This window comes from Triticum aestivum, chromosome 2D, assembly GCF_018294505.1.
Source record: "Triticum aestivum cultivar Chinese Spring chromosome 2D, IWGSC CS RefSeq v2.1, whole genome shotgun sequence".
Taxonomy (NCBI): domain Eukaryota; kingdom Viridiplantae; phylum Streptophyta; class Magnoliopsida; order Poales; family Poaceae; genus Triticum; species Triticum aestivum.
In genome coordinates, this window is record NC_057799.1 from 400715806 (window position 1) to 400729681 (window position 13876).

At 49.9% G+C, this 13876-nt stretch overlaps 1 protein-coding gene across 2 annotated transcripts; it reads left to right on the forward strand.

The window, feature by feature from the left end:
• Positions 1 to 4571: 4571 nt before the first annotated feature.
• On the forward strand, positions 4572 to 9831 carry LOC123053405 (calmodulin-binding protein 60 D). 2 transcript variants are annotated; one of them, XM_044476880.1, is made up of 9 exons: positions 4572 to 4816; positions 4913 to 5077; positions 6026 to 6101; positions 6198 to 6268; positions 6378 to 6871; positions 6953 to 7113; positions 7202 to 7405; positions 8218 to 8446; positions 8951 to 9831. In XM_044476880.1, the coding sequence occupies exons 2-9, from the start codon at positions 4953 to 4955 to the stop codon at positions 9535 to 9537; spliced, it is 1947 nt and encodes a 648-aa protein (XP_044332815.1). In that variant the 5' UTR covers positions 4572 to 4816; positions 4913 to 4952; the 3' UTR covers positions 9538 to 9831. The 2 variants fall into 2 exon arrangements, with proteins under 2 accessions (XP_044332815.1, XP_044332816.1); XM_044476881.1 differs by having other exon boundaries at positions 8954 to 9831.
• Positions 9832 to 13876: the final 4045 nt, after the last annotated feature.

Here is a 13876-nt window from a genome sequence, read left to right on the forward strand (position 1 = left end):
CGGTTGTTTTGAGAGAGAAAATGAGGACAAAAACGGACACGTTCGGACACTGACACATGCGGTTGTAGATGCCAACTCCACCGCGCGACCCCAAACGGGCGTCCGTTTTGTCCGGATTCTGTCCGTTTGGGTAGGGTGATGGAGTCGTGTCCAGGCCTGTCCTGGGATGCGGTGGCCGTGCGCCCAGCGCGCGGACGCATCCCGGCCGCATCCTGTCCGCGTACATTTTTTTTGCAAGTCCTTAACTTCTTTTCATCATTCATTTTCGGTACATGAAGAATACATCATCACATTTTGACTAGTAAAGCAAGACCAAAAAAATAAGAACAACAAGAATACATTTTATAAGATACCCAACTTCCATAACTGCTCCCTTGAGTTGGGTTAGGGCCTTCTCGATGCACTCATTGTTGATCTATGGAGGAGGCTCGATCTGGCATCCTCCTTTCTTCTTCAAGCCAGAAGTCGATGTTGCTTCCTCACACCTAGTCTCGTGTCTAGCCTCTAATGTAGCAACAAGTGCACTTGTCTCATCTACAGCCTCTATGCTAGCTAAAAGTGCACGAACATGTACTAAATTTCGCTCTATCAATATATCGATGTACTCTTCTTCCCAATACCAAAACTTGCATCCATGCTACACAATAAAATTTGTAGTTAGCACAACTAGTCAAAACTAGAGCACAAACCGAAGCTAAAAAGAGCACATACCCCATCGTTTAAGCACTTGATGAACACCCATCCGGGATGTTCCGGCGTTGTACACACGCGGCGCACGACCATCCTTGGGCAGTGGTCGCACTTATGAGTGGCAACGGTGCGCCGGCGAGCTTTTGGGCAAGCACCGAGGCCGGCCGACCGCCATTCGTGTATCTGCCGGCGGACAATCGACGGTGCAGATCCGTGCGGCTAGAGGAGGAGCCACTGCCTGCATGTGGCCTTGCGGCCCTGCCAGGGCCTTTCGGCGAGGTGCCCGGCCAGTCCATGGCGCGGCCCGGCCTCCCACAGTCAGGCGAGCTCAAGACCGACCGGATCCGCCCCAAATCCGGCCGGCGGGTGCGCAAACCAGGTGGCCGTGGTTGGGTAGCTCGGCAGCGCCGAGGGGAAGGGGCTGGGCGAGCGCGCGTCCGAACTGCATGGCTACAATGGCAGCGGCGACAACAGCGAGGGGAAGAGTGGGGAAGAGTGCGGCCGGAGGGAGGGGCGGATATAAAAAGGCCTGCCCAGCGCGCGGGAGCAAACGGACTTTTGTCCATTTTGTGTCCGCTTTCGACCCATCCGCGGCCCAAATTTGCGCCGCTTTTGGGGTGAAACGGACACCACGCGGACGCGCGGGCCGTCTGCACATGTCCTCCCCTGGCATGCCCGTCGGTGGCACTGGGCCGCCTCGTTTGTCTGTTTTACCCCAAACGGACGGGGGCGGACAGGATAGGGTCACGCGTTCGCGCGACCCTATCCTGTCCGCCCCCGTCCGTTTGGGGTAAAAGGGACAAACGAGACGGCCCAGCGTGCGGGCGCAAACGGACTTTTGTCCGCTTTGTGTCCGCTTTCGACCCATCCCCGGCCCAAGTTTGCGCCGGTTTTGGGGTGAAACGGACAGCGCACGGACGGGCGGGACGCGCGCGCTTGTCCTCCCCTGGCCCGCCTGTCGGTGGGAGAAACCAACCCCCCCACACCCATTTGGCGCCATTTCCCCCAAACCCTCCCACGTCCCTCCCGCCGCCCCCTCTCTCCCCCGTCCATGGCCGACGCCCCGCCGAGTTCCGGCGGCCTGGCGTCGACCCGCCCGCAAAGGTGAAGAAGAAGGCGCCAAGGAAGCCGCGGTCGGAGTGCACGCCGGAGGAGATCGCCAAGTTGGACGCGGAATCGGCGAGGGAACGGAGAGCGGTCGTCAAGGTCAGTGCCGCCGCGGCCAAGTTCGCCGCCCAGCGCGATGAGCTGGAGGCCGCGCGGCGCAAGGCCGCTGCCGACGAGAAGGAGGACCTCGTCAACAAAGCGCACGCCATCCTCATGCTTGGCATGGCCCGTCCGGCCGGGTTCCCTGCAGCGGCCGTCGGCCCGGCGAGCACAGGCTCATCGGTCGCCCGGCCTACGCACTGCCAGTCGCCTACGTCGCGCACCGCGCCCATGTCGCCCGGCTTTCCTCCGCCAAGGCACGACGGCCAGACCCGTTTCTCGGGGTCGCCGGACGTGGGCTTGTTTGCGCCGTCCACACCGCGCCCCGCGGCCGTCATCGACCTCAACGTCACGCCTGGGTCCAGCAGCGGCGGCGGCCGTCCGTCGAGATGCAAAGAAAGCAGGCACGGGCACCGTTCGCGGGCACCATGCCGCCCCCCCCCGCGCGTCTTGTTTGACGGAATGCCAACCCCAACGCCAACGGTCGACGACCCCTTCTACAACCAGTACATGGAGGACGTGATCTTCGAGGGTGGGCATGCCCGTGCCTGCGACCCCGAGGAGACCCAAAGTCAGGATGGCCGCGCCCAGTACGTCCCCGATGAAGAGGCCGACGCCCGTGCTGACTACGACCATGGTGACTCGTGGCATGAAGACGATGACATCTATGTCGAAGGTGATGGTGATGAAGAAGAAGAAGAAGGCAATGACGTTGATATTAGTGGCGCGCCATTGTTCATCGACGAGCTCACCCAAAGAGCGGAAGCACAAAAGAAGAGGAAGAGCATTCACACGGGTTCATATACACAAGATGAGGACAAGTTGATTTGCCAAGCTTGGATGGAGATTAGCCAAGATCCGAGGACCGGCGCGCAACAAAAGGGCATTGTTTTTTGGACGAGAGTCCACAAAACATTCCATGAAAGGAAGATGTTTGAGCCCTACCAAATTACAAGCAACCGTGGCATCGGCTCGATTCAAAAGAGATGGTTGTTCATCCAACAAGAGTGCAACAAGTATTGCGCCGCATTTGAGAGCGTTGAAGCACGGCCCGTGAGTGGTCTCGGCGTTGGGGACATGGTATGCTCTCCTCTTCCTAGCCCTTTCCTTGCTACGGCCATGAGACTTCGGCCGTGTATATGTTTGCATGTTCACTTGTTGTTGATCATGTGGTGTAGGCATTTCAATCTTTGGAGGCATTCAAGGCCCGGCACAATGACAAGCCATTCACTCTTACGCATTGTTGGACGATCATCAACAATTGCCCTAAGTTCAAGGACCAATACCGTGAACTACAAAGGAAGAGAGGCAAGAAGACGGCCAAGTTCGCCGGAGGTGGAGATGGCGAGGCGTTGAAGAGGCCGAGGGGCAAGACCAACTCCAAGGTTGACGACATACGTGATGCCTCATCCATGGCCTTGCATGAGACTTTGCATGGCATGATGTCCCAAAAGGATGTGAGGGACGAGAAGAAGCGGCAAAGCAAGGACGAGCAAATGAAGCAATACCTAGACCTTCAAAGACAGAAGCTTGAGATGGAGGAGGCGGCCAAGCGGAGGAAGATCGACATGGAGGAGACGGCCCGGCAAAGGCAGCTCGACATGGAGGAGGCGGCCCGGCAAAGGCAGCTCGACATCGAGGCCGACAACGTCAAGGCCAGGCAGAGACAGCTCGACATCGAGGCCACCAATGGCGCCACCAAAGCGAAGGAGGTGGCCCTTGCGATCATGAGCGTGGACTTGTCGAAGATGAGCGAGAAGACGAGGGCCTGGTTCGAGGCCAGGCAGAAGGAGATGCTCGACGCCGAAGGCCTGAACTAGGTCGTCCGATCGGCGTCGGCCATTCTTTTTTGGAGGCTGGCATGGGTGCCGCCCGCCCGCTGGGCCGCTGGCAGTGTGCCGGCGAGAAAACATTCATTCTGGAGGCCGGCTATGTTGCCGGCCGCTGGCTGTGTTGCCGGCGAGGACAACTATTCATTTTGGAGGCTGGCTGTGTTGCCGGCCGCTGGCTGATGCCGGCGATGGACGTGTAGGCCGCTGGCTCTGTTGCCGGCGTGATGAACCGGGGCCGCTGGACTAGGGCTTGGCATTTAAAACGTTGCTTTTGTTTTTTAAATAGACGCGGACAGGATGGGGCAAATGGATGCGGCCGGGACACGCCCGGACACGACCCCAAATCCCTATCCAAACGGACAGAATCCGGACAAAGCGGACGTCCGTTTGGGGTCGCGCGGTGGAGTTGGCCTAAGGTGCGTAGCCTCTTCTTCCTACTCCATTCTACAGTACGGTCGCGTGCCCACAGACGATCTCATCAGACGACTAACATCCATGGACCACGGTGGGCGATCTGTCACCTCAGCTGCGCCCCATCATCGACTACCCTATCATACGTTGTAGCGTAGTGCCCACTTGGCGACCCACTGTCAGCGAAATTAAACCAGTCATCAGCCCAACACACCGACCGACTAGCGGGCCATCGAGGCACTGTCAGTGACAAGCGCGGGTGAACACGGCAGTGCACAATCCTCATGCAGAAAAATAATGGCCAGGATAGCCGCCACGGCTTTGAGCACTCTCCGGCCTCCAACCTACCCGCCAAACCCACTGACATGCGGTCCCGGTTGCCGATGTCCCACTTGTCATCCAGGTCACTCGACAGACGGGCGCGCGCGGTTGTTGACGCCTCGTACGCGAACCAAAACGAGTAAACAAAGCAAAGGCAAAGGGCGGGCGGCCGGGCGCCACCACCACCCACGCCACACATAGATCTCTCTCTCTCTCTGTCCCTTGCTTTGCCTCTAGTCGTCGCCCAGTCGCTGCCGCACTGCTCCGGCTCCAGCTCGAGCCCCGGCTCCTTCCCCAACCCTCGTGCCGCGACCCCCCGCAGCAGATTTTTTGTGTGCCGGTTGCTAGTTGATAAGGTGCGGCACCGCGCCTCCTTGTCTCTGCGATTCAAGGTGTTGATTTTTACGTTGTTTTGGTCCGATTGTTTTTAATCCCCGCGTTTGTGGTCGCAGATCTGACTCACGGCGCCGGCAAGGTTGTGGCGCCACGGGGATGCAAAGGCAGGGGCGGCACATGGAGCGGTCCGGCTCCAAGCGGGCGCTAGACCCTGGCGGCAGTGGCGGCGGCGGCGACGACGAACGTGATCCTAAACGGCCGCGCGTCCCGGCCCTCGCCAGGTGAGTGTGGGAGACCCAAATTAATAGGTTTGTGAGGGTGGCGCTTCCTAGGGTTTGGGTTAGCGATTTGCTGTAGTACTACTAGCTTAAACTCAGATGCCATTAAGAGGAGATGCTATCGTAATTAATGATTGGCCCAGTTCGTGTTCATACCGCTTCTGTTTTATACTGACCTTCTTTAATGCGGAAAAGTGTGCATTTGCTCTCAGCAAAAGGTGCTAAATCTCTGTATCTGCTCTAAAATCGGGCAGTTAAAGACTTAAAAGTTCACTTACACTTGAACGGACTAGTTAATGGAGAATAAGAGTTTCCTTCTACAAAATCTAGAGTGGGATTGAAAACTTAGGTTTTTGTGTGAGAAGTAAGAACAAGTCCTGCATCGGCCATTTTTGTTGAAAGATTGCTTCAAAACATTTTTATGAACTCTAAAGTCTATTGTCATCCGTAACAAGACATAGGCACATATAATCAGTCAATCAGTTCCTTGGTTGGTAGTGTTTAAGATTGCTACACAAGATGAGGGTTATTCACGGGAATTTATATATAATATATCTGTGAATCTGTGATATATCTAATTTTTGAATTAAATAAAAAGCCCTTTGATATATATACTGGACTAGGACTCAAATTGACAGAATTTTCCTATTTTAGTAAGATATTGAGTGGAATTCGTAATGGGCACCTATCTCATCTGCTTCACTTTATCATTCATTGACTACTTGAACTTGAATATCCATTTTCTGAAACCGCATGACAACTATGTGACACATGCTTAATTTCATTGAAGAATTTTATCTTGGTTGACCATTGCACAACAAATGGTATACGTAAATCTAAGGTTCTAAGGTGTGCATCCTTTGTTCCTTTGTATCGTTCACTTTGATTTATTATACCATGCTTTGATAAATCCCTGATAATTTACCTCAGCAACTTGTCCTTTTCTTTCAGTGTCATTGTAGAAGCTCTCAAGTTGGACAGTTTGCAGAAGCTTTGTTCATCCCTGGAGCCGATTCTCCGAAGAGTTGTGAGTTAAAGAACACGCGGCATCTTGTATTAACCTGTTGATATATTCATTTGGCTGCTTTTTATGATCAGTCGACACATGTTATTTGATTTGTAGGTCAGCGAAGAAGTAGAGCGTGCTCTAGCCAAACTGGGACCTGCAGCAGCACCTGCTAGAATTGAAGGAAGGTAAGCTTATGCAGCTTGTTCTTGGTGACATGCCATATGAATAGATGTAGATCTATATATTCTAGTGGTATTTGGATCTGTCACTTAAGTCAAACTTCATGTTAAACAGGACCTCTCCCAAAAGAATTGAAGGCCCTAATGGTAGTAATCTCCAGCTTCAATTTCGGAGTAGGTTAGCACTCCCACTCTTTACCGGAGGAAAAGTGGAAGGCGAGCAGGGAGCAGCAATACATGTTGTGCTGTTGGATGCAAACACTGGACATGTTGTTACTTCAGGACCCGAGTCATTTGCAAAACTGGATGTTCTTGTGCTCGAGGGTGATTTTAATAAAGAGAAGGACGAGGATTGGACTGAAGAGGAATTTGAGAGCCACATTGTGAAAGAACGTGAAGGGAAGAGACCTCTTTTAAACGGTGATATCCATGTGACACTTAAAGAAGGCGTAGGGACCATAGGGGAGCTTATCTTCACTGACAATTCCAGTTGGATAAGGAGCAGAAAATTCAGACTTGGGATGAGGGTCTCTTCAGGATTTTGTGAAGGAATTCGTATCAAAGAGGCGAAGACAGAAGCTTTTACTGTGAAAGATCACAGAGGAGAATGTATGTTTTAGTGTTTTGTACTGATCTAGTGCCATTGTTAAATTATCTAAAATGTACTTATGTATTCCCTCTTTTTTGTAGTGTACAAGAAACATTACCCTCCTGCGCTTAAGGATGATGTTTGGAGATTGGAAAAGATTGGAAAGGACGGTGCATTCCACGGGAAACTAAACTCAAACGGAATATATACAGTTGAACATTTTCTTCAACTTCTTGTTAAAGATCAGCAGAAGTTAAGAAGTGTAAGTTGTATTGTTTCCCTGACTTTTGAGTTGTGAACCTTGCTGGTGCGTAGCCAAATATCAGCTTCTTCTATTGGACCTTTTGCAGATCCTTGGCACTGGCATGTCAAATAAGATGTGGGAAAGTCTTGTTGAACATGCGAAAACTTGCGTTCTGAGTGGCAAGCATTATATATATTACTCGAAGGATACAGCAAGTGTTGGTGCAATATTCAATAACATATATGAGTTCACTGGTTTGATTGCTGATGATCAGTTTATTTCAACGGAAAATCTTACTGAAAACCAGAGGGTTAGTATGTTCTACATGCCCTGTTGATTCACATAACTGGATGTTTTAATATCTTGTCTGCAATTGATAATCTATAAATTTAGATACTTGATGTTATATATTTTTCTCTGGTATCTTGAATGTTGGTGCCTATTAATATGTAGTATTAAATGCATGCATATTTCTCATTCTTAAAGTTGCCCTGCTTTCCTGACCATCAAATGTCTATTGGCCATTGTTACTCTTGCCTGGAGTAGTCTGTTAAACTTATCAGGCCTAGTCAGGGCATTCACACTACCTAAAAGTTTGGTTTCAGTAGGACTGTTGCCTATATTATTTTTGGCTGGAACTGTTTCCCGTATTAACTTATTTGAGGTCGTACCATATACCATGAGCCTATGACACTCAGAAACTTCCTTTATTGGAGATCAGATTGAGAAAAAATCCCACTGAGAAACATTTAAATGGTCATATTGTAGTTAGAGTAATCTTGGGCATCTCTCATGGAGATTTGCACCTTTTCTTCAATTCAGTTACTCAATTGAGTGACTTGCTCAACCTGGCTAATTATCAGCATTATGATATTTCTAGTTTTATGAAAGTATTTTTTTTTCTGAAGATATATCTTTCATTCTCAGTATGAGATGTTATGTGGCATACAGCAGAATAGATAAAACAAAACACAGTATGGTTCTCTTACAATATTCTTGAAGGAATCCGATGACACATTCTATACTGCCCCTTACTCCAATTGTGATCTGATCCTCATATGGCTATATCTGAATTAGAGAACCTATTATCGCGAAAGTCACCATCACTTTACTTTGCCACAGGTGTTTGCGGATACATTGGTGAAGCAAGCATACGATGATTGGATCAACGTTGTAGAATATGATGGCAAGGGATTGTTGAAATTTAAGCAGAAAAAGAAATCTGTCACAACAAGAAGTGATGCTGCAAATGTCTCTACAAGCTACACTTATGATTCAGCGCACTCTCAGAAACAATTGGCACGAGGACATCCCAATATTGAGCGATCTCTCATGAGCAGTACCAGTAAGGGTAGGTTTTGGCCTCTTGTAGCTGAAGACAGGTTTTGTGAATGTTTTTGGTGCACCCTTCGTATAAGCCAAGCTTCTTGAGCAGTTATCTAGATTATTTAAAATGAACTCAAATTCTATTATGACCTAAACTTCATGGTTCCAGTTTCTATCCACCTACCATCCTTTCATGACAATACATATTGTTTCCAGGGTCTATTTCTCTTGCTAACATTCTTTTGTATCTTTCTGTATTAATGTGTCTGAAGTATGCAAAATGGGAGTGATGCACCATCAGGGTCTAAAAAGTAACCATATTTTTATTCCTGCTCACAAATGAAAAATGTTTTAGAATGTATATTTTACCAATTTAGTGGATTTATGTGCTTAGAAAAGCTTTCTTTACAGCATTGCTGATTGTTGTATCTGTTTATTTGCATGCCGCACTTCTAAGCCCTGATAGCATTTTATTTTTCCTTTGTTAATTACTATTATCTTGACTTTATAATTCTTTTGTTCTGTTCAGCAGAAGAGACAAGAATTGCATCCAACGGGAACCAGGTAGCGATATATGCAGCCAATCCTCAGGACATCTCACCAAGTATTACCATGCAATATGGCATGAGTTCATTGATCCCTGAAGGCCAGTTCAATGGCTCTTCCATCCAAACTCAAGCATCAAGAAGCTCCAACATGCTAGCATTTGGCCCTCCACCACAGCAGCAGCAGAACTTCGAATTCTCAACACTTGGTCTGTCCATGCAATCCCCAGCTCTTAATCCTTTTGATGACTGGCCTGGACGGTCACAGGAGAACCGTGGTGGTGTTGATGACTTCCTGATGGAGGAGATAAGAGTGAGAAGCCATGACATACTGGAGAATGAAGAAGAGATGCAACATATGCTGCGCATTCTTAGCGGCGGGGCAGCAGCAAACATGAATACGTACATCCCTTCTCCTATACCGACCTACAACTTCGAGGATGATCGTGCTCCCTCATCTGGCAAGGCTGTTGTTGGGTGGCTTAAGATTAAGGCTGCCATGCGGTGGGGCATCTTCGTCAGGAAGAAAGCCGCCGAGAGAAGAGCTCAGCTTGTTGAGCTGGATGATTAGGGGATACGGTTGTTGGTAAGACACTTGTTTTTCTCGTCTTCAACGAAGCTCAGCTTGTTGAGCTGGATGACTAGGGCATCTTCGTCAGGAAGAAAGCTTCGTTGACGCTTATGTGTAACAGCGAGCAGGATCTCAAGCTCCCAAAAGTATGAATGGACTCGCGTTGGTTGTATAGGTAGCTGTTTGATGGTCATTATCTAAGTTTTATTAGTGTTCAGAAAAAAGAAACTGTTACAACTGTGCAAACTTATTTGTTGGAGATTGGACAATTGAAACAGACTTTGTTTGTGGGAACTAGCAGGTCTCTGTTTTTGCATCAAATGGGCAAATGACAAACTATATCCGAACAACACGGTCAGGACGTTCGCGGGCGATTTTTATGGACGGCTTTGGAGATGTCCGTAGTTGACATTAGTCCATGGCATCCTCTAGTGCTTTGTTGCCATCTTGAATAAATTTGGAGCTACTACAGATGGGGCCTTCACCATTTACCATCTGTCAGTTCAGAAGAGGCCTTGCTGCCATCTTGAATCTGAATTTTGGTGCAGGCAGAGAGGACATGTAGATCAATTTTGTCTCGTTATTTTTTCTCTTCACGATCTGTCCTTACTTCCCCAAGCAAACCATGGCCTGCTTAATTTATTTTTTAAACAGAGGCAAAATATTTGCCTCATATATTAAATAAGGAGAGAGAGAGAGTTTTACAAGCGGCCACAATAGCGGCATGACAATTGCATGACAGTTACTCACGTGACATAATAAGCCCTAGTTCCTTAGCACCCGCAGTAACCCAAAGCTTCGCCTTATTGATAATCATCTGCAGAAGAATCGGTGGTGGTGCACTCTTGTGGCAAACACTCGGGAGTTTTTCTCGTTCCATATCGTCCAAGAGACAACATGGTGAGGAGAGTGGCAAACACTCGGGAGTTTTTCTCGTTCCATATCGTCCAAGAGACAACATGGTGAGGAAGGTCATCACACGCCTATTTGGGTTGTGCATTTCGGCTCATTTATCCTACCACTCAAAAACGGCTCCCGCAAGGTGCTACACGGAGGGGTCCAAGTGATCTAGGCCAAGCTTGTCAATGACCAAGCACCGAAGTCTAATAGTATAGTGGCACTTGAAGAAATGGTGTGCATCCGTTTCTTGCTTCCGTTTGCAGAGAGGGCAGAGACCACAATTCGCCCAACGTACTGATTAATTTTAAGACTACTATGCATCTCAATATCGTCAACATTCAGTAAAAGCAGGCTTTTGGGCATCCGTGTGTTCTGCAGCAAAAAGGAGTCAAAACATATATCTGCTCAGAGAAGTTTCAGCCCTAGTGTCTCCATGCATTTTCGTGCATCACCATCACTTTATATCAAAAAATGCACAAAGCAAGAATTGTTATCTATACCGATTATAATAATTGTAGACTTGTAAATACGCACTGGTTAACTAATCACCAGTGTTTGCCACGTGATTCATGTGGAAGATTAACAAGTTTGAGGCTTGTCATGTGGATACGAGTAGGTATCCGATATTTGTCTCTTGCATCAGGACTACGTGTTTCGTTGTTATGCAAAAAAGATCTGTTAGGGCATCTCCAACGCCAACCCGTAAACCTTCGCAATCGTTCAGGCCGGGCTGTTCGGACCGCGAAAACCGTCCAACGCGGTCCTGAACCGGTCTGCGGAGCGGTCCGGACGTGATTTTTTCCGAAAACTGGAGACAAAGTTGGGGAGGTTGCGGGAGTCGGATCGATACCAAGTCCGTTTCTGACCGCCCTGACCAATTAAAAACCCCTCACCACTCTCGCGTGTTTTCGGTCAGCGCGGCTCTAGAGCGCCAGTACCCACATTCATGCCCGCGTAGAGCGGACACGACCGCTCATTGGCGCCGACATTGAAGCGGCGCACCGGCCGAGAGAGCGCCGCCCGCGCCGCTTCCCGGTGTAGGCGACTGTCGCGCGTTCAAACGACACGACGTTCGCCCATTCGTCCGTCTGCCGCCCGCATTGATGGCACGCAGTTGCCGAGGTGTCTCCTCCAGCGCCACCCGTCCACTCGTCTGCCGCCCACCGGTGCTATATAAACCGTCGCTTCGGCCCTAGCCACAGTCATCCCTCTCCATACCACTCCCCACCATGGATCCCTCCACGGCCAAAGCTGTTTGGGACGGGCTGGCGTCGGTGTAGAAAGAAGGCCATGGCCGCCATTGATGCCGACTGGCAGTCCGGCAGGTAGCCAGAGGACGTGCAAATGGAGGACACCTCCAATGATGAGCCAACGCCACCCTCTTCTTCCTCTGCGGCACCCTCCTCTTCCTCCGCGGCACCCTCACCGGTGCATTGCACCCTGACCATCGGCAAGGCTCGTTCCCATTATATGGACATGGTGTGGGAGGAGCAGTTTCGGGAGGCGCAGGCCGACACCAAATACAACCACAACCTCCTTCAGGAGCATCTACATGCGGAGAAGCAGGTCGCCGCCGGCAGGGCAGTCGCGCCGGACACGGACCTGGCGGAGCTGGAGGCACTGCTCGAGTCCTACCATTCCACCCGCGAGATCCGCCTCGCCCGCTGGCGGTACCGGCAACGGGTGGCGGAGGTGGCGGCCGCCGGCAAGGAGCGGGAGGACGACGCGGGCGAGGCGTTGTTCGACGACACCGACGATGAGGAGGCCGTGCCCCGGCGCCACGACCACGAAGAAGCCGACACGTCCGCGTGCGTTGTTGACAGCGAGGAAGAGTAGTGCACGGTATGTCGCCACCGCTCGGGTCCCAAGAAGGCCACCACCTCTCCCCTCCTGTCGATGCCAAGCTTGGTGGGCTCAGCATCGACGACCAATTAGTCGCTTGGCGGCGATGTCGAGGCGGACAACTTCACTTCCAGGGGCTCCGGAGGCAGTGGTCACGGAGACGGAACTGGAAAAGGTGAAGCTTCCGTTCTCTTGGTTCATGGCCGGAGCGGGATCGGACGCTGGCGATCATTTAGATTAGCCCGCCTAGGACCGCTTTCATGTATTTTTAATAAAACCCGTCATGTTTATATGAAAATCCAGTCTTTTTATATGAAATCCGTCATGTTTGCACGAATTTCGTCCGGTTGGTTTGAGTTATTATGAAAATGTATGCGGCTAGTGTTGGATGGATGCCTTCTACATCCATGTCCGTGGACTGCCCCCCCCCCCCCCCCCCCCCCCGGCGTCCGAGGACGGATGCAGAAGGTTTTTTGCAGGTTGCCGTTGGAGATGCCCTTAACATTTGCTTATACTCCATCCGTCCAAAATAATTGAAGTTCTAGCTTTGTCCCAAGTCAAGCTTGCCTAATTTTGATCAAATCTACAGAAAAATGTGATGATATCTGCAAGACCAAATACATATATCACTGAAATGTATTTCATAAAAAAGCTCATTAGACTAATTTGGTATTCTAGACGTTAGTATATAAGTTTTATTTGAGACACTCCCAGAACTTCAATTATGTTTAAATTGAGGTAGTACCTTTTTTTTGGGGGGGGGGGGGACTTCTGATCTATTCATCACCTGTCATGGTAGTACAAGGAACACAAGGAATAATAAAAAATAATCCAGACATGTAGACCACCTACCGACGACTACAAGCAGCAGAGCGAGCCGATATATTCACCACCTGTCATGGTAGTATAAGGAACATCAGGAATAATAATAAATAATCCAGACATGTAGACCACCTACCGACGACTACAAGCAGCAGAGCGAGCCAAAGGCGCGCAGCCGTCATTGCCCCTCCCTCACCGGAGCCAGGTAAAACTTGTTGTATTAGACATGCGAAAAGACGTCGTGCTAAGCCTCCACGTGACTAACACATTAGAATAGCAACCATCAATAATGAAGAGAAGCGTAACATGTAGACACACGAATGAAGACTGGATTCACTAGCTCCACCGAAGGACCACACCCATCAAATCCCACGAGATTCATCGGAGGCACACCTTCAGACACCATTCGACGACGCTAAACGCACCGTCTGTACAGTAGTACAGGGCTAAGCAAGGAGGGCTTTATTCCATCTCCAGGAAGCCGCCGCCACCTTGCCTCCTTCCTAAAAAGGACACAAACCCTGACAGGCCTAAAAAACACCTAAAAACGTAGCAGGAACTCTTACGTCGGCAAGGGTCGAGGTCCACTGCACCTCCATTGCCCTGAGCCACCGAGGATGAAGCAGACCGGCGGGGGCGCCTACATGAGGCATAGAAACGGGGGTAGTACTTGACTAACACCCTTTCATTAAAATTTCTAATTCATTCCATCAACAAATAACCTTCATTCAAACTTTTCTCGCAAAAGAAAATATCAACACCACCTAGTTAACTT